We start from the raw sequence: 21,785 nt of genomic DNA, 5'->3' as shown, positions 1-21,785 counted from the left end.
ATTTTAAGTGACATCTGATAGATATAATCCTAACAGCATGACCTTATGCAGGAAGTGCTTAGGTTACATCATGTTTATATTTAATTAAATGAGAATTGTTAAGTAGATACTCCCTTTCTTATGCTATCTTACAAATTCACTGAATTGTTTTGTACAAAATCACTGAATTGATAAGTAACAAGCAAGTTCAGTGTATGCTGGTATTTGACCCATTTCTATACGAGATACCAGAATTAATTTTACATGAACATTTCTATCAAATATTCAATAATAATATAATTACAAAAAATATTTAATCACAAAACTGGGTTTCCAATATGACAAAGTACCACAAAAAAGTTTTCTTAAAACATTTAGTTCACATTTGCTGTAACTTATAAAGACAAGCAAAGCAATCACATATTTTTAAAAGTCCAGAATTTTTTTTAGATTGTTCCAAGTTTTTATTAAAAAAAAAAAAAAAAAAAGATACTGATTCAAACATTTTACCCTTAAAAAAAATCACATGAAATCACCCAATATACCTGGGAAAACCTCAGTCTAAGGTGCACACATTTATTAGCGAACCCCCTTTCTTATACAGTTCAAGCCTCTCTGAGACATGTGTCAGCTCAGGATGTTTGGCTACTGGCCAACATGTGGTTAAATTTTCCAACTACCTCCAAGAATTATTAAGACTAACTGTATGGTTCCTTCCCTTCCCCACCACTGCTACTTTCTAGCTCCTAACTTAACTTTAATTCTTTGTAGCACTTATTACTACTGATATATTGTGTATACCACAAATAAGGATTTTTGTTCCTTGCTTCCTCCAGCACCAAAACTAGTATTTGGCACCCAGAAGCTGTTCAAGAAATATTTGCTGAAAAATGATCACCTGAGAGTGATTTTTAAACTATACATGTAACTTCATAAAATCAGAAAAATGAGTGAAGTACTCAGACACCATTGCTCCTTTTCAGTCTTTTGATTTATTTAATATATGTAAGCCCATACTCAATTTGGATCAGTGTCTTTTAAAAATAAAAGTTATTTTTAAATGACTGCTTCGCACATATTTATGAATATGTACACAGCTAACATGGATTAGGTGATTTAAGAAAATTCACCTTTATTGCCTATTATGTTATTTCATTTTTGTAATAACTGACCAAGGATGAGATATAAATGTACTGAATACTCAAATGAAGTTTTAACAGGCTTAAGATGGTAACTCATTAAAATTCAAGTAGGAGCTACTACCCTGGTGCTGTAAGCTATAACTAGGTTCTGAAACTCAGAGGTTACAATTTCAAGTTAACACTTGTTTTGAACATCACATTACAAAATAGTAAGCGAGGAAAAGACTGCCACATACTGAACTATTAAAGCAATATTCTACATGACCACTTCCCAAAGCATGTTTCTTAGAACACTAGTCCCATGAAATGCCATAGAGTCCTTGTAGTCTAGTAAGTCTTGCACATATTAGCATAACAATGGCTCTTAGAAGTCTTGCAGTAAAGGAAAAAAAACGTATTCTCTGACACATGTATTTGACAATGTAACCATTTTCATTTTTGTGAGATACTTATTAACATCTTGGGCAAATAAGATTCTGTAAAAGACATGTTGGGAAATGCTATTCCAGACACTAGAATCTCAAAATAATATAGCATAGCTAATTATATCCTAAGGTAGAAAAATAATTTATAATTGTGTTAGACTTAAATAGCATTATATGGCATCCTAAAATAATTTAATTCATAGAATCTTAATGTAGGAAGAGGCATTCAAGGCCACACAAATACGTATTACAACAACCTAAAACAAAAATACTGGATTCCAAGAGAATTTCCTTAAACAGACACCAATAATCAAGGCTGCTCATTTATAAACTGTATTTATATTATAAACTTGAAATACTCACTGTGTAAGATTCAACTAATACTGTGGTTTCTAAGGCTAGTTTCTGCTCCTGTTCAATATTATACCCCACATAACACAGTTTTTCTTTAATCATGCGAACAGTTTCAAAATCAGCAGAATGGTTGAAGGCATATCCTCGCAACAGAAGCAGCTAGTACAAAAAAAGAGCAGTAAGTTTCAACAGACCAAAATGAGTTCAATTTTGCAAAAGCTGTTATTACTCATTAAACATGTCACATAAATGCCAAATGCAATGGGCAGTAGATGCTCAGCTCTTATAGTCTTTCAGAAATGAGGATTTTACTTGCCATAAATTGACTTATATTTGTTTCACAGTTTCACAAAGGTAGCTATAACACTTCGTGAATAATAAATGGATAAAATGAGCTAGAAAAACAAGGTAGCTTTAAAAAGAGTACTGTTTGTGGAGAGCAGATATAGTTCAAGTAGTTAAGTGCCTGCTTCCCATGTAGGAGGTTCCAGGTTCCAACCCTGGTTACCTCCTAAAAACAAAACAAACAAAAGAACTAATTTGGGGGAGCCAGTGTAGCTTAGTGGTTGAGCACCGGGGGCCAATTTTCCACATACAATGTCCCCAGGCCTAGTACTTAAAAAAAACAAAACAAAAAACTAATGTTTAGATAGTTGTGATAACCAATCAAAAATGTATTAATAACACTGTACTGACCTCTTTTTTTTTTTTTAAAGATTTATTTATTTATTTAATTTCCCCCCCTCCCCTGGTTGTCTGTTCTTGGTGTCTATTTGCTGCGTCGTTTCTTTGTCCGCTTCTGTTGTCGTCAGCGGCACAGGAAGTGTGGGCGGCGCCATTCCTCGGCAGGCTGCACTTTCTTTCTTTTCACGCTGGGCGGCTTTCCTCACCGGCGCACTCCTTGCGCGTGGGGCTCCCCCACACGGGGGACACCCTTGCGTGGCGCGGCACTCCTTGCGCGCATCAGCACTGCGCATGGCCAGCTCCACAAGGGTCAAGGAGGCCCGGGGTTTGAACCGCGGACCTCCCGTATGGTAGACGGACGCCCTAACCACTGGGCCAAAGTCCGTTTCCCACTGACCTCTTGAGATTGGCAATTTTCTCATATAATCAATGCTCTATATATGAAATATATGTATTAAATCCTAGTAAATTTTATCCCAAGCTTCTAACACTATGTCTGGCACATATTAGGAGGCAACAGCATTTGTTAAAAAAAGGAATGATAAATAAATTGTTGGGACATTCAAAGGCATCACCCTAGAACAAGAGCTCCTCAATAGCAGTGCCACTGACATTTTGGACCTCACAGTTCTTTGCTGTGAGGCTGTCCTCTTCATTGCAGGATGCTTCGCAGCATCCCTGGCCTCTATCCACTAGATGCTAGTAATACCTTACTCAGTTATAACTAACCAAAAATGTCTCCAGACATGATCAAACTTCCCCTTGGGGAGTGGGGGGAAGGCAACATCATCCCAGGTTGAGAATCACTGCCCTAGAAAGAATGGACTAAATGAATTCTGGTAAAAAAAATATTCTTCACTTTTATATTTCATTATTAAAAAAGTACATCTCCAAATAAAGACTTTATGTATTTCTCCAGCAATATTTCAAAATTAATTACATTCAGAAACTATAGGGAAGCAAACGTGGCTCAACTGACAAGTGTCTGTCCACCATATGGAGGGTTCAGGGTTTGATCCCCAGGGCCTCCTGACCCATGTGGTGAGCTGGCCCATGCACAGTGCTGCTGTGCGCAAGGAGTGCCATGCCATGCAGGGGTGTCCCCTGCATAGGGGTGCCCCAGGCGCAAACAGTGTGCCCCATTAGGAGAGCCACCCCACGTGAAAAAAGTGCAGCCCACCCAGGAGTAGCACCGCACACACGAGGGCTGACGCAGCAAGATGACACGAAGAAAAGAGACACAGATTCCCGGTGCCGCTGATAAGGATAGAAGCAGTCACAGAAAAACACACAGCAAATGGACAAAGAGCAGACAATGGGGGGAAGGGGAGAGAAATACATAAAATAAATGTTTAAAAAATAAATAAACTATAAACAGTAAACACTAAAAACTGGAAATATACCGTGGAAATTACTAAACACTAAAGTTTTGACACGCCTAGACCCCATTTTTATCAAATATTATTATATGCACTATTCACTGTATTTTGTGGGGAAGGACAAGAAAAGACAACATAATCAAGGTTATGACTTAAAATATACCTGTTCAAAGAAAGGTTTAAGGCAGAAAAGGCAGCCTAAGTTATCCAAGGAACTTTCACTGTCTCTTACATCATTGAAACAGCTCCCGACCTGCCCATTCCTTAGGAATAGCAAATACAATTATGTAATGAAACCAGTATTCCCTTCTGTAGTATACCACTGATCATGTGTGGCAATATGGATTTTTATATGAACAGTGTGATAACTAAGTAATTTCTCTAATGGTGCAGAGATGTGCTCTCACCTTGAGATAGTACACTCAACTTTGTATTAAGTTGGTAAACATGAACTACAAAATCTAATTTCTGTGCTGTTTCCTTTTTGCTTACCTTGATAAGATATCTGGTAATATCCCTTCCAGCAATATCCAGTCTCCTGGTAAGGTGAGGGAGAGAAAAGCCTTCATATACTGGGCAAATGTGCGTTACCCCATCGCCAGAGTCCACCACTACACCAGTCAACAAACCTGTGTAAGAGAAGGAGGTTTTAAAGAAAAAGCCAGATCAGAAAATCAAAGCCAGCCATTGTCAAATACTAGTATAGAAGCCAAACTAACAACTTAACCAATTGGAAAGGTCTAGAAACCAGCATTTCTTTATTAGTTCTTTATTTTGCAAATGGTTTCTAATAGACAGATACTAAAGTCAGTGTTCTCTCATGTGTCTCCTGTAAGACTTTTCATCTAATTATGTTCTCCCCTTGAAGATGGAAAGAAACAGACCCTGAGATACTAAGACTGAAAATTACAACATTCTTAAAAGCTTATACAATTTTTTATTTTTCTTCCCAACTTAACCTTGGCTCCAAAACTCCTGAGAAGTGAAATTTTCTAACTCATCATGGAGAACTTTTATGAAAACCACTGGGAAAGGTGACTATTACAGAAAAGTAGTAGTGGTCCTGTTGAAATAAACTAGTTCTTTAGCATTATAATATATTTCCAAAACTCTGCTGTTTTGGAAAAGCGCATATAGGTACTAGATAGCTAGAAGCCTGAGAACAATTTATCTTGGCTTGCCAAAGGATCACTTTAATTATTCAACCGAAACCAGAAGGGCAAATTTGTTGAGGGTGGGAGGAGTTTTAAAAGAGTACTATGTAATTTAAATCTTGTCATAAAAGAACAGTACAGCAGCAGCTGAATGCTACAGTCTTGTTTCCCATATTGCTATTTAAAAGTAAAAATGGTTCCAAAATAAGTGTTTCACCTTTTTTTTCCTTTCTTATTTCTTTTTTTCTTTTTTCTTTTTCTTTTTTTTTTATGTGTTTCACCTTTTGTACCAGAGTTAATTCAGGGGGAAAAAACCTTCTTATGACTCTTATTTTTTAATAGGAAAAAAAAAATTAAACCAGAATATGCATTATATATTACTTGCTTAACCATTATTTTATTATTTTCCCATCCATGTACAGGTTCTCTTCTTCTTTCTTTCATTAATACAAACTTGCATGCACTGTAATGTAATGATTTATCTTTGAATACATTTATTCAAACTACGTTTTTTATTTCTTTTTTTCCCCTGATAGTACATGGTACTCTTTATTGTGATGCTTAGTGGAAACATCTGTAAACCAGCTTACTGTAGTGGTGAAACTGCAACACATGCTAAAGTACTTTTTTATATTAAAAAAAAGGAGAGGAATTCCATTTACTTCTTTGTGACAGCAACTGTGACCCGAATTGAGAAATTTTTAGGCGTATTTGTAGCTTTTATATGTCTTTTGTGATTCATCAAGAATTTGTTTCCTTTAATTAAAAAAAGCCTTCTTTGCCATAGGTAAGTCTAAACGCAGCACATACAAAACAATTAAGAATACAGTATCAAGTTATCTCCTTTTGAGGCTGATAAATTTTGTCTTCCCTTGATTGCTGTTGTAAGCCTCATAAAACTCATAATTGCCTTTCAAGGCTGCATTCTTTTAAAGAGACTTTCCATTGCCAAAAAAAAAAGGAATCAATTATTTACTAATTATTTAATAATTAATCACCATCAATTAAAAATATTCTCAGCAGCATCAATTAAAGTCCTTCTGACCCAACCTCTACTTCCATCAGGTTACACACTAGCCCTAGCCCTTCCCGGCACACACTGACTTTCAGTGCCAACTTTCTGCTGTCATTGGATTATTCCTTCTTTTCACTTCAAATTCTAAAGTTTAAGATTCAATCTAATTTTTACCTTTTCATTTATACCTTCCTTGCTCGCTCACTCTAACTTCCAGGCCAGATTTTCTAATTCCAGTCACTCCCCTTGATCTTGTCTGTACCATATAGCCAAACACACTTTCTATATCACCATGCCACCTTTTTTTTTAAGGAGGTACTGGGAATTGAACCCAGGACCTCATACATGCGAAGTATGCATTCAACCACTGAGCCACACCCACTCCATGTCACTTCTTTTACTCACAAACCTTCCAGGGTTCCCAATGCTCCATCCAATTTTTTTTTCTTCAAACTGGTATCTCACCTTGTTTACATGGGGGAGAATTTTACTATGATTTGGAATTATTTTGTTAATATTAACAGACTACCATTTCTCAAAATTCAACAGTTAAACAAAAATAGCTACAAGGCAGGAAAGGATTATCTTTCCATTGGAAATAATTAATTTATGAATATTGCTAGAAAATGTGTTAAGGTAAATGTTATTCAAATACATTTTAAACAAAAACTCATTTCAGCAGAAGTGTCCTACCTCTACCCCTGCACCTCAAAGTGGAACTCTTATTATGGGTTTCAAACTAAGACTCAAAAAATGTTTAATGTATATTTTTTGCAAAGTATTTTCTAAAATAATTTGTGGAATTGTATTTTAAAATGAAATAACTCCTAGATACAAGTGTTACCTTCCACTTTACAAAATAATTTTTAGGTGATTTCTGATTCCTTTTGCAAAGGAAAAATTACTCACAGCTCGACTGTAATTGCTTTAGTGGCAAGGAAACCATGTCTGGCTTACTCATTGCTTAACAGAGAACATGGCATGTTATAATCAGTGAATCAATCAAGTCTCTTTAACATATGATTCTAAGTATTGTCTACATATCTACATATAGTATTAAACCTACATTTAAAAACTGAAGGTCTTGGGGAGTGGAAATGGTTGAGCGCCTACTTCCTGTGGTACAAGGTCCTGGATTTAATCCCCAGTAACTCCTCAGGGGGGGAAAAACACACACACGCAATGAAACCAAACAAAAAGCACCAAAAACCTGGCTGTCTTTTCGTAAGGTGACTTTTTGTAATCTGAACAAAAATCATCCATGTGAGGGATCAGATAGATAACCATAATATTAAAGTCTGTTAAAGTTAACAAACAAGCAACAAAAGCAAAGGAATATGTATTTCTAAATAATATGTCATTCACACTACTTAAATACTAATACTAGGTTCAGGTGTCTGTTCAGAAGCCTGTGGTCATACTGAATTGAAATCCCCTGCTTCTATTACTTTCTCTCCCATTAGACTCTAAGTTCCTCAAGGGTATCTTTACATTACAAATGTCTAACACACTCCTTGACATATATTTAATGGTCCCATAAATTCCCAAAACACTCTTGTTGAACTTATAAGACCATGAGAATAAAGAACTCTTCCTGCATGGCCAGTATGTCATTCCCCTGACAGACAGGGAGACAGGTGCTAATGGCAATACCAAGAGAACCTGGTAGGCCCTCTATGGACTCCAGTTTAAAAATTAGGAATATACTCTCAAACTTGTCTTTTCTATTTAATCTATTATATACTTGACAAGTATGGTATTTTACTTTTTTGGATCTTTGGGTTTTTTTTTTTTTTACTTGAGCCCATTCTGCAGACCAAGTCCATGTTTATCTTCTATGCATAAAAAATCACTTTAGGGAAATGAATGTGGCTCAAGTGACTGGGTCCCAGCTCCCAGATTCCCAGGGCCTCCTGGTAAAAGCAAGCTGGTCCACACCACAGGCACGCTATGGAGAGGTGGCGCACCAAGATGGCGCAACAAAGGAAGATGAATGGACAGACAGCAGACAGCGAGCGCAAAAACAAGGGTGGGGAGGGGGGAATAAATGTTAAAAAGATCTCACACCAATCTTTAAAAAAAAAAAAAAATCACTTCAAAATAGCCTAAGATCAGCGTGGAGAGGTGTAGGACCTCACGTACGAAGCAATGCACCAAAAAGACAATGACACAACCAGATAGAAGAAAAACAAACAAAAACTGAAATAGCCTAAGAAGAGACCCTGTAGTGTAGCCATCAAGAGCAAGGCCTCTGGGAAGCAGTTGTGGCTCAACAGGTAAGTGCATCCGCTTACCATAAGGAGGCTCCAGGGTTCGATACCCCGGGCCTCCTGACCCATGTAGTGAGCTGACCCATGCATAGTGCTGCCATGAGCAAGGAGTGCTGTGCCACACAGGGTTGTCCCCCATGTAGGGGTGACCCATGTGCAAGGAGTGCACCCTGCAAGGAGAGCCACTCTGCGCAAAAAAAGCGCTGCCTGCCCAGGAGTGGCACCGCACACACCAAGAGCTAACAATGCAAGATGACGCAACAAAAAAGAGACACAGTTTCCTGGTACCGCATGACACCAATGCAAGCAGACACAGAAGAACACGCAGTAAATGGACACAGAGAGCAGACAATGGGGGAAAGGGGAGAGAAATAAATAAAATAAATCTTAAAAAAAAAAAAAAAAAAGAGCATAGCCTCTGGCACCTAACTGCCTGGGTTCAAATCCTTACTTTATCATTTACTAACTTGATGATCTTGAGCAAATTACTTAACCTTTTTGGGCTAATGAGATTTTTAAAAAAAAAATTAAACTAGCTTAAAGGTTACCCTCCTATTAAAAATTCTTGGTAAGTCTCTAAAGCCCTTCATTGTTTAAAAGAGAAGAAAAATGTACATGACATTTAAAGTGTGCTTTTTCTGGGATGTATAAATAACTTGACAAACCAGATTTCTCTGACATAAAATGTACTCAATAAGGGTTTGCAGAAGTGATTGTCTAAAAGTTAAGCTTCACTTACCTTGAGCATACAAAGTTAGAACTGCCTGGATGGCTACATACACACCAGAAAACTGGTAAGTTTCAAACATTACCTGAGAAAGAAAGAAAAAGATGTATTAGTATTTAGAAAAGTTTAAATCTTTAAATGTCATAGATAAAGAAAATTATTTATATCCTTTCCTCATGGCCACAAGGTGGATTAAATGCCCAAACAGAATCAAAGGGACCTGAAAGAGACCTCATTCTCATCAGTTCCCCCTGCCTCTCTATAAAGTCCTGCCATCACAGGGCTCCAATATTTTAAGGAGGTACCAGGGACTGCACATGCCAAGGTCATCCACTGAGCTATACCTGCTCCCAGTCACAGGGCTCTAATTTTTTTTTTTTAAGATTTATTTTTATTTATTTCTCTCCCCTTCCCCATCCCCCCCCCCCATCCCAGTTGTCTGTTCTCTGCGTCCATTCACTGTATGTTCTTCTGCGTCCGCCTCTATTCTTGTCAGTGGCACCAGGAATCTGTGTCTCTTTTTGTTGCGTCATCTTGCTGCGTCAGCTCTGCGTGTGTGCCGTGCCACTCTTGGGAAGGCTGGACTTTCTTCCACGCTGGGTGGCTCTCCTTACAGGAAGCACTCCTTGCGCATGAGGCTCACCTATGCGGGGGACATCCCTGCGTGGCAGATCACTCCTTACACACATCAGCACTGCACGTGGGCCAGCTCCACACGGGTCAAGGAGGCCCGGGGTTTGAACTGTGGACCTCCCATGTGGTGGGCGGATGCTCTAACTGTTGAGCCAAGTCCGCTTCCCACAGGGCTCTAATTCTGAGCATATTTTAGATACCTACTGCATCCCTAAGTATAAGTGCTAAAAATAAACACTTCTGAGTGTTTTAGTTAATAGCTACTTAGAGTGAAAGAAAACTTTCTGCATTTGATAAGACTTTCTTAACTGATGTCCCTGAACTGCTAGGCCTCCTAAACCTCTCCCCCATCCTGGGCCAAGACGGTGGTTTTACCCCTAGAGATTTTAAAAGAAGAAAAAACAAAACCAGCATCAGCAAAAGAGGAAAACAGGAAGACAAAAATAAATGCTCTTAAGTTTCTGATTGTTGGCAAATATAGAAATGCTTGGTGGTTGCGCCTGCCCCTCCCCACTTGAGCCATGGCTGTGGCTCCAGCCCCAGCTGAACTCCGTTGGAAGAAGGACCTTCCTTGGCCTCTCTGATCACACTCATGCTCAGCTCATTTCTCTGTAGACCAGGCCAGCTGGGAACATCTTTGCATGATTTTTTGGGTCATCTATAGTGAGCTCTCCTTGACTGACAGGGCTGACTCAGTTCTGAATATCTAGATATTTAGAAATTCCACAATTGTCCACACTGAGAAACTTACAGAATTTAAATTTTACAACTCTGAAACACATACTTGTCAATAAAGCAACTAGATATTCTGACTAGTATTTTATTCTATCAACCCCTATTCCTATGCAGGGATGAAAATGGAAGTAATGCCATATTTACACATATAAACTTGAAAATCTGTTACAGTGTTTTTATTTATAAGGCTATTAAAAGATACAGTACTAAAACAACTTTCTGGATAAGAATAAAATTGGGCATGTCCTTTAGCCACATTTGCACTCACAAGCAAATAAGAGTATTAAAATATGAACCACAAAGGAATGGTGTAAATTCTGTATAAGGCCTCAAATTTTTGCAACATTTAATGCAAAAATTGGGCTTTAAGTCAGATTTTAAAAATATTATCTAATAACAATCTCTTCTATACCCCCTCTGAAATTTTCAAACATTTAAGTATATTCATAAAAGTAAAGTATTTCCATTAAGTAGTAACTAGAAAGCTACTAACATTGACTTCTTGCTCTTTCCTCTGTAACTGCTTACCTCGTTAGCCTTTTCAGCCTTCTTTTGCAGGCTCCTTTTATCTCCTTGGTCTTCTCTCACTTCTTTGGAGAACCAAATTATCTATATCCTGGTAACTCTCAAGTTTATTATATCTCCAGCCCCAGATTTTTCTGGGGAACTCTGGTCTTCTACACACAACTATCTACTTCATATCTCTGCTTGATGTCTAATGAGGATCTCAAACTATGCCCAAAACTGAATTCCTGATCATTTCCCCAAAATCCTGTTCTACTTATCTCAGTCTTTCCCTACCTCAGGTGACAGTAACTCCATCCTTCCAGTTGCTCAGGCCAAAAACTTTGTGGAGTCGTCCCTGACTTCCCTCTCCTCTCTATTTCTCATAATCTAATCCATCAGAAAATTCTTCTGACCTTACCTTCAAAACATAGCCATAAGCTGGCCACTTGCCACTACTTCCATACTACCCATAGTCCTAACCATCTTTGCCTTTTGCCTAGATAACTGTAAAGCATCCAAACTGGTCTCTCTCTTTCTATCCTTTCTTCCCTGTGGTCTACTCTCAACATAGCAGCCAGAGCAACCTAAATCTGGGCATGCCACTTCCCTATAAAAGCCTTCATTTCAGTCAGAATAAAAGCCTCATGGACCTAGATAATCTGACCTCCCATTAATTCTCTGACCTCATCTCCTGCTCCTCTCCCTTCCCCCAACTTCTCAAGCTATATTGGCTTTTGTGCTGATTTGCAAACATGCCAGGCATGTTCCCATCTTAAAACCTTGACCTTTGCCTGGAATGTTCTTCACCCCTATATCCTGGCTAATTCCTTTGCCTTGTCTCTGTTTAAACATCACCTTCTCAAGGAGGCCTACCCCCACATCCTACATATAGCGGCAACCCTCCGCTCCCCATCCCTTTAGGCTCTTCTGGATTTCTTTTTCCTTTAGCATTTACCACCTTCTAACAGACCTCTTAATTAACTCACTTATTTTAATGATCTGTTTTCTCCTGCAAGAATGTAACTTCATGGCAGCAAGCTTTTGTTTTATTTACTGATAAATCTATTTACAATAACAACTAGCACATAGTAGGTGCTCAATAAATAGGATCCAGGGAAAACAAATTATTTTTATTCCCCTTATCCAGAGTAACAATAAGAGAAAAGACATTAGTTTTGCTTTAACATTCCACCAGAAACACATATATGTATATCTTATCTAAAACTTACCTCTACAATCTTCTCTCTGTTTTTAGTTGGGTTCATAGGTGGTTCTGTAAGTAAGATTTTACAATTTCTGGTATCTATATTAAGTTTCTCTGGTCCAAATGTATAGTCCCACAGGTGTTTCATGTCATCCCAATTTCGGACTATGCCATTTTCCATAGGGTAGTTGACTTCTAACATTGATCGTAATTCACTTGCCTCATCACCAACCATAAGATCCTAGAAAATTATATAATATCAAAGCTTTAGACCAATCAAATTTTTGCATAACATACGTTTAGAAAATTATATTCCCATGCTATTTCAAAAAATTTGAGAATAATTAAATTTAATCTTTCTGGTACTTTCAGATAAAGTTTTCCATTCCATAAGTAAAAAATCTTTATTTTCAAGAACAATGTCTTGCAAAGTTTCATCATGATAATAAAATTTTCATGTACAATTTTTGTTGTTGTTTTAGGAGGTACTGGGGATCAAACCCAGGACCTCATTTACGGGAAGCAGTTGCTCAAACCACTGAGCTATACCCACTCCCTGACAATGTTGTTTTAATTAATAAATTGACCTTACCTTTAATAGTTAGGTTTTCAAAAGAAGAGCATTAGCACAATTAAACCCCATATTTTCTTATTTTGAAGAGTTTTGTATGAGGTTTCATCTGTTTCTTTTGCTCAAAGTTTCAAAAAATAAGGCCTGTGATATGTGAAATAGCACATTGGGGGAAAAAAAACTTGTAGAAAAATGCTCAATGCATGCAGCACATTTCTTTGCTCAAAATATCAAAATGATGAAAGTACTATAAAGCATAATGAAAGAAGCAAAAAATAAAATAAAATGATTCTTTATCATACTATAATAATGCATATATGCACCAATTAAGTGGCAAATTTCACAAACTTCAATCTACATATGCCTGAAGTAGAATTTAAATAAAGTTTCTATATATACCTCACTAATATGAATGAAAATGCATAGATACAAAAAAAGATAGGACATAGGGAAATGACCTTTCTTTAAAATCATCTCATGAGCAACATTTTCAATCTTAAAAGTATAATACTGGAAAACTGTGCTATCACACATGAAGCAGCATACTCACAAGTCTTGTCTCCAATGAGAGCATACTTAAGATGACCCACATTTGAAAAGTCAAATTTTATATGTATAAGACTAATGATGTCCTAGAACTTAAACTTATTTTAGAAATCAACTCGTTACGACATTAAGTAACATTAATTTCTATACATAGAGATGAATGCAATTGAAAATGCACTTGTTATCAGAAACAGCTATTTGCTACAATACCTTAGGTTTAAAATATGGGGAAGTGAAGAGGAATGGCAGCAAAATGAACATGAGATGTCTTGAGATGGAGGGTTGAAAAAAGTATGAGTTCAAAAGGTTTTTAAAATTAACAGCATTTACAAAAAAAAGATCAGCGGTAAAACCAGACTGAAGCCCCTTTTAAAAAATAAATTCCTAGAAAATCCACTGAAAGCAACAACAAAAAAGGAAAACAAAGTTAAAGTAGATGGCAGAAATGTTCATTAAAACTTCTCTGCTGCAATTAGTTTCTTATAAAATTAATTTATCATAACTACTCAAATTTCCTAAATATTAACTATTTAGAATTACCTGTGAGGAAATGCAAAACTAAAGTCTTTATTTTTGAATTCTTTTTAGTGATATGCTTATGTTGAAGTATTAGGAAGTACAATAATACCTGCAATTTGAAATACATTAAAAAAAAAAAAAAGACAGAAGGATAGATATTTAAATAGGTAAGTTAGTATATTAAATAATATTGTCAGAATCTAGGTGATGGGTGTATAGGTACCACTATAAAATTCTTTTAACTTGGTTGAACATCTGAAAAATTTCTTAATAAAATGTTGGGGGGAAAATCTATACCTGCAAGTGAATATACTACTTTTGGCCATTAACAAATCTAATTTAATGCACAATTCTGTTACTTTTCCCCCTCTAGAATAAATCAGAATTTAACATTTCTCCATGTTGTACAAGGTAATACATTAGATAAACTAGATGGTTTATATAATCATTATACATTCACAACTCTATTTTAACCAATTTGGAATAAGTCTGATCTGATTTAATCAGAATATTTACTTTTCATTCCATCCAAGAATAGAAGTTTACATATATCTGACCCAATGCCAACTCAAAACAAAAGCATCATGTAGCTACTTCTCTAGGACCACATACGCTATAAAGGATTAATTGAAAGAAGCATCTGGCATTGTGTATCCTTACCATCCCTCTGAATAATGAAGAAATTTGAAGTGGAAGGAAAGAAAATATTAACTTACTTGAGAAGTACAAAATTTCTTCAGTAGCTCAAGCTACTCAATTTAAAAATTCAGATAAATTGAAAATTTTTATTAAAAAACCCTAGAACATATATATAATCATCCCTGGAACACTTTAGCTTCAAAACCAAAAGTGCTAAGAAAGTCATGCAATTTGCCCTCATCCCTCAGAAACAAGTTATAAGTGATCAGATCAGGCTTTGTTTTCACCACCTGCTTTACTAACAGACACTCAAGATTAAACCATTACTTATATTACCTGTAGGAATGAAAAGTCACAGCAACTGTCAGAGATGCTGTTTTAAAGGCATTTATGTTTTACGAAAAGCAGGTAGTGTGATATTTGCCAAGAATTATTCTGAACCATATTACCTTAAATTAGAAAACAGCAAACACAACTTTAAAACCACAATTAAAATTCCCTAGAAGGAAATTCCATAAAGAACATTTGTTCAATCAAGCCCACACTGCTCTCTATATGTATACTCTTTCCTTAGTTTACTTAGGATTTAAGACAAATGCATCATCTTTTATTTACAATATAGGAATCTCCACTTTTAAATGTTTTTATTTACCCAAAAGAGAACTTCACAGTTACTGTTAAAATATGTTAGTATTAAGGCCAATAGTCATCTTTGTCAAAGCTGATTACAACTAACATTAAAAATTTTAAAAAGCAAACAAATTTGAAAATACCTACTAAATACCTACTATAGAAGCACTTAGACTCTCACAGAAAATGTAACAAAAACATCAGTTGTCTGCGATGAGCTCAGCAAGCTCCAGTTCAAAAGAAAAAAGCAACACAATGGTATTTATTGGGGGAGGAGGGGAGGAATCTGTTGCTTGTGAAAAGCCTTACAATTGCTTCATCTTTTTCTTTTATTCTCAGATAATCAACAAGGATAGTACAGGAAACAAGTCAGTCTCTTTTCTTTCTATAGCCCATTTGTGCATATTAAAGTTTGACTCATTTTACTAAGTCCACAAGTTACCATATTGGATGCAAAAAAATATATATATATAGGCTAGGAGAGGCAATAATCAATTTAGCATCGGTCAATAAAGTGGATTTATCCAAATATCACAATTTCTCCTGTTTTTTGGATCATACTCCATATCCTATATTAAGCCACTTTGTTTCTATTATGCATACAGCATTCCATTCAATTGTAACATTCATCGACAAGAAACACAAGGAAAGCAATTCAAAACTATGTTAGTAATTAGTTTTTGTTTGGTCCATTGTATGCAATCAGGAGAGAATAGGACTGAATTAGTTGCTACCAAACTGAAGCAATGACCAAGGTTAAAAATCAAAGTATTTAAAATAAAAATATGGAATTACCCCCCCTCCCCAATACTAAAGGGACACAAAACAACAACTACTGTCCCACCAAGCAAAAGTGGAAAACAAACAGAGAGCATGTGTGTTACCTCACTTACCATCTTTTTGTTATTCTACTTCAACAGGTCAAGAAAGGTGAAGAGAGAGAAGGTAGAAGTAAGAGTCAGAAAAGGCCTAAATAAAATCCTCACTGACATTTTTAAACATACAAGCAATAGAGACAAATTAGGTAGAGGTCAGGTGCAGTACTACTACCATTTTATGGAGTTAATAATTAGGGCCAAATTAACATGGACAGTTATTACTCTTGAATGGAAATGTACTCAAACAATTTAAAGTTCCAATTTTTTAGTCTACTATCACACTTTAGCTAAAAAGACAAAATAAGTATAAGTTAATCTACTAGGTACAGGAATTCCAAAAAGTCAAGTTTCTTCAATTCACTACTGAATTTAAGAATTTTAATTAAGGAAAATAAATGAAAACAGAAAAGGTATAGCAGAACAGGTAGAGGGTTAGATAGTTTGGGGTTGTTTTTCTAAGCTCTAGCACTCAATTTAAATTTGACACAGGTCCCGTTTAATGTTTTCTCCTGGAAGAACAATATAACTTGAAAGGCTTAAAAGACTGAGCAGATTGTCAATAGAATACAGAATAACAAACCGTACAAGCAAATGCTACCAGGAAATTCCTTGGCAAAAATGTCATTAAATATTGATTAGTTTGATTTCTATCATTTGGCCTTAAAAAGCAAGAAAGTGGGCATGAAGAGAGTGTAATTACTCATGCCTACGCTGAAGAATAAAAATGGCTATATGTGACATTATTATCGCAAAAAATTTTAGTTTATAAAGTATATAAAAAAGCCCTTCTTTAAAAGCCTGTCACTGAATAAAAAAATATTACTTTCTACTACTTCATAAGAAATTTATCCATACTGTATTATTAGCTAAATTCTAAGTCAAAGTTCATTTGATTGAATTCATTCAGAATGAAAGGAGTTCACAAAAAGAAAATAAGGAATCCTATAAATTTCCCAATAGAAAAGACCCTAAAAAAACAAACAAAAACAAAACCTCATTTTGAATGTCCCTTTTTTCCCCCTTTTTGGTAACATAAAACAAAGGCCAGAATAATTCACTATTTTAAATCTTTAAAAAACTAACACAGAAGCTAATCAGTTTCAGTTTTTATTTTTATTCACTGTCTATTTCAATTCTCTAGTCATAAGAGCAGAGAGCTATCAAATAGCAAATCTCTACCACCTATCGCTACCTTCCTAGATATCACGAACAAATGTTCCAAACTCCTATTTCAAATGACTTATAACCTGACAGTTCATGGATGTCTTCCTAAAGACTGTTTAGAGAGGATCAACAATACTTGCTTGTTCACAAATTCACTAGCAGAGTCCCTAAATTCTCTGCATTCTGTACAACCTGATCCCTAAGCCCCTGAAAACGTTACGTGAATTGGTGACCATTACCCTTTTGATGGCTCGATTTCTCTCTTTCTTCTAAAATAATGTAACTCCCACTGGATTTCTGATCCATTTAATATGGGAGAAAAACGTATCATCCTTAATGTAGAGTCTCTGAGGTTAGATACAGTGAGTAGGCAACGACAACCTTCCCTCCTCTCGTCTTATGGGAAAATCAATCATGCAAGGCTAAAAAAGGATGCATGCTTCCTTCTGCAAATTATGGAAGTCAGTTTTTACATTAGTGAAAAGAGGAACAAATGCAATTTACATCCTGTGATTTTCTGACTAATTATATAAAAAAGTAGGGGAATCAGGCCATGAGAATATGGAAAGAAAAAGTCTATGGTCCCAAAAAGACAGACATAACTAACAAATACATGGAATTGAAACACAAAAATACCAGGCTTATTTCTGCTAAAAAATTATTTTATAGAATAGGACTTAAGTCATTAATATAGCATTTCACATCAATATACCAAACTTAAGTATTTTTATTCCATTTAGAGACTAAGGGCATTGAGCCATACATAAAATCAGATATAATTAACTTCTGTTGCCCTTGTTCAAATGTTGAGAGAAATTTAAAATGAGAGATTCCCCTTTGTTTTTCATGGCATATTTTTTTACTACGTATTTTAAAGAACACCTCTCAATTTTCGATCCTCATTTATCAATAAATAAAATATTACCTTGATTTCAATGTTTCCCACTTTGGTGGTTGATCTGATAATAGGTCTTCCAACCAAAGCTGGGAAGATGTGTTCTGGAAAGTTAGAGCCTGCATATCCACACTTCACAAACTGGAAGGAAACAATAAAAGTAAATTAGTATCAAGATATTTACTAACCTACTTACCCACTTAAAAACAGTAGCTGAAAATACCACTTTGCTTTTATACAATATTTTAGACTTTCAAAATTTTCAAATCACCCACAACACCTGCCCACTCTACTGTATCAACTCATTTCCCATATTTATGGCATTAACTATTCTGGAGTTCTTGTTCAAGCCAGAGCATAATACCTAGAAGAGACACTGGCACATAGTGGTCACTCAAGAAGCAATGAGGGAATGGACAAGTTCATTCAGCAAACTCAAAGTATTTTTAAAAAGAGAAATGTTAGAAAATGAGCAACACTAATGCTTCAAATGCTAAAGTAGGATTTTATTCATCTTGTGCAATTCACTTAATGAAAATGGGAAAATGAAATGGCATCTGGACCTGTATCACATGAAAATAAGCTTTCAGTTGGCATCTTTGGTTATTAATATTTTACTGGAATATTTAAATAAATTCATTTAACAATACTAGGTAACATAATTTCATATTCAGATAATGTACTTCCCAAGGAGGACACATCAATGATCCTGCTTAAGAAACTGATATACCAAAAGGATTCAAGGTCCATTACAGAAGAACCAAGGATTTTCAATTCTTACGCCAGTAATATAGTTTGCTTAATCTTATTTTTATTTCTTTATTTTTTTAAGAAGTACTGGTAATTAAACCCAAGACCTCATACATGGGAAGAAGGCGTTCAACCACTTAAGCTATGGATCCGCCCCCCAGTCTTATTTTTTTAAGCAGACATTTCCAGGGAAAAAGCAATTTAAACTACAGGATGGGAGGAAGAAGCTATACAAGAAAGGAAATGTAATCATATTCTCTTTCCAATTAATTTTTTAATCAAGGAACATGAGGCAAGGATTTTTGTGTTTATTGATAAACCCCAGGTGTCTGAGAACATAGTATCTGCCACACAGCAGATGCACATTAAATTACTAATCAATAAATATTATTGACTTGAGAATAGGCTACTACAATAACTTTAATATCAAGAATATATTTAATATTCAGAAAAAGTCCATTGTTCTATGACTCTAGGAACCACACATTCTCTTAGAAGAATTAAGGACTAAAAACACTAGCTGAATGGGACACAAGACAGTAATAAAACAAAGGTGGACAGAAACTATTAACCTACTCCTTGACATAAAATAGCTTTTGTTTGATGGTAGTAAATCTTAACAATCTTAGACTCACTGACTTCTCACTAACCCTCCCAAATATAAAATTCTGATATTTTCTAAGATCTCTACAATGGTAATTCTGATGAACTACATTTAATTATAAATAGCCTAGAACATTCTGCTGCCTAGAGGTCATTCTTCTTTTATAAAGAGGTTTTTGGAATGTTAAAAATCATGACTTGAGCAGATTAAAACTATTTTTATGGAAAATCTGTCTGAAATTAGGAATTTCATTTTCACAATACCACCTGAATTTCTATCCTCCCAGCTCATATTTACATTTTAGAATCTATATAAAACATACTCTTCAAATATGTCTTCTTCTTCCAAATCCACAATACCTAGACCTCCTCAGCTTACCACTGAGCCATGAAGCCTAGGGCATTTTTCAGGGATAACCACCCATTTCTAAAAGTGTAATGTAATTCTTATTGGATTACCTTTCAATGCAGAAGTTAATGTGACATGATGGCATATGCAATAGGTGATAACCTGCTTGTTCATACCAACCTCCCCATTTGTACAGCAGTTGATAGTAAAGAATGTGAATAGACTTCCTACCTCAAGGGGGGACTAAACATAATTCAGGAGTACTAGTTCATTTTTTTCCTACAATATCTCCTCAAATAATTTATCAATATGAACTAGGAAGGACTTGGAGGAACAATTAGCATGGAGGAAAGAATAAACCCGAGTTTGTTTTTTTCTGGTATGTTCAAACAAAAAGGAAAATTTCAAATACCTCATCGCATTCTTCTCTTCCAACCACTAACTCTCTTTTCCTTAAGTCAAAACCCAGGTCACTTGACATGAACTGAAATGATACTGGAAGGGTATCGAGATAATCTGTTCTCATCATTAACCTAACCATAATTTCTTGTTTAATTGAAATGTCATGATCACCGGACTAAAAGCAGCATTAATCATAATATATATATCCCAAAGATAGAAATTAAATACTATTTGAATATTCAATTCTTATGGTTCCTCAGAGTAATGAACAGATATGGACACTGGGAAGATCAAAACTATCCAAACACCAGGCTTCAAATGCTCACTTATACTGGTATAAATATTCTCACATGTCCATGAACTTCAGGACTAAGAGCTTCAAACAAGGGCCCCCAGACAAGGGCAGCTTCCCGCTGGATCACGTCAGTGAATGTAAAGGCTTTAAAGAGAAATTCATGAAGTGTCTCTGTGAAAATCATTTCGAAAATGCTCTGTGCAGAAATTAATCAAAAAAATATTTAGAATGCAGAATGGAGAGACAACTAATGGCACAAGAACCACTGGAGAACTGGGATTTGGAGATCTGATGGAAAATCAGAAGCAAAAATAAATCTTAATGGAAAGACGACCTTGAATGATGTGATGGAACACGGCTCTACGGCTCCCAACCCCAAGGCCCACAATGGACCAACACAGTATTACTTAGGGATGGCAGCTTTCAGGTGCCCTGGAAATACTTGGCAAAGCAAAGTATCCACTGGTTCCCTTCTGCATGGATATGTCTGAGTCAAGGAAATGGCTTATCTTTTCAAACTCCCAGAATTATTTCCGGAAATTATTCCTTTTACATTCTCATTTTCCCTAAGAGGGTGACAAAGTTCACAGAGGGATTTGAGACAGGAGATAAGAATGCCCCAATAATGTTCTATTAGTAAGTAGATACTTTTGATCTCTGTAAAATGGTAATTTTGTATAATACTCAGAATTGAAAATCGATTACGAATGTGTTAAATTTCAAATTTAACAAATTTTAGTCTGTGCTATAGATATTGTCAGAAAATAACCATTCCCCAGCAAAATGTTTTCCTTTTTGCACTCATAAATATTCATGTCAGCTTATTTCCTTCTTTTACAAAAACAGCACAAAAGTGGAAGTGAAAACTATTCTGGCTTTATATGTATCTGACTTCTTGAAATTTTCTGGTTATGCCTGAACACCTAGTATCTTTCTAATAAAAGAATCATTTTCTGGAAAATAATTCAAATTGCGGACATCAGTCACTTATTAGTAAAATTATTTATTTTGCTTACGCAGAAGCTTTATGGAAGCAGACAGTACCATAGCATTCCAATGCTAGCATTCCAACAGTGGTATTAGGGTATTCATTCCAAATGACAGTGACTGCACTATTCTTTGGTATGTTTTTTTTTTTTTTAAAGGAAGCTCTTCCATAGGTCAACCTCTTCTTTTTTTTTTTTTTAAAGATTTATTTTATTTATTTCTCTCCCCTTTCCCCCCGACCCCTCGAGTACTTGTCTGCTTTCTGTGTCCATTTGCTGTGTGTTCTTCTGTGTTTGCTTATATTCTTGTCAGCTGCACTGGGAATCTATGTCTCTTTTTGTTGCGTCAT

The 21,785-nt window shown here is 35.7% G+C and overlaps 1 protein-coding gene across 1 annotated transcript in view; it reads right to left on the bottom strand.

The window, feature by feature from the left end:
- ACTR2 (actin related protein 2) overlaps positions 1-21,785 on the bottom strand; it is a 35,768-nt gene that overhangs the window by 10,471 nt on the left and 3,512 nt on the right. Inside the window, exons 2-6 of the mRNA XM_004470968.5 lie at positions 18,081-18,191; positions 12,234-12,449; positions 9,142-9,214; positions 4,456-4,592; positions 1,910-2,059 (exon numbers count right to left, since the gene is read on the bottom strand). Coding sequence (XP_004471025.1) covers positions 1,910-2,059; positions 4,456-4,592; positions 9,142-9,214; positions 12,234-12,449; positions 18,081-18,191 — 687 coding nt within the window. The remainder of the gene's footprint in view (positions 1-1,909; positions 2,060-4,455; positions 4,593-9,141; positions 9,215-12,233; positions 12,450-18,080; positions 18,192-21,785) is intronic.

The sequence above is a fragment of the Dasypus novemcinctus genome, chromosome 17, assembly GCF_030445035.2.
Source record: "Dasypus novemcinctus isolate mDasNov1 chromosome 17, mDasNov1.1.hap2, whole genome shotgun sequence".
NCBI lineage: Eukaryota > Metazoa > Chordata > Mammalia > Cingulata > Dasypodidae > Dasypus > Dasypus novemcinctus.
Note: the sequence above shows the minus strand (reverse complement) of the source record. Positions and strands in the feature narration are given on the sequence as shown.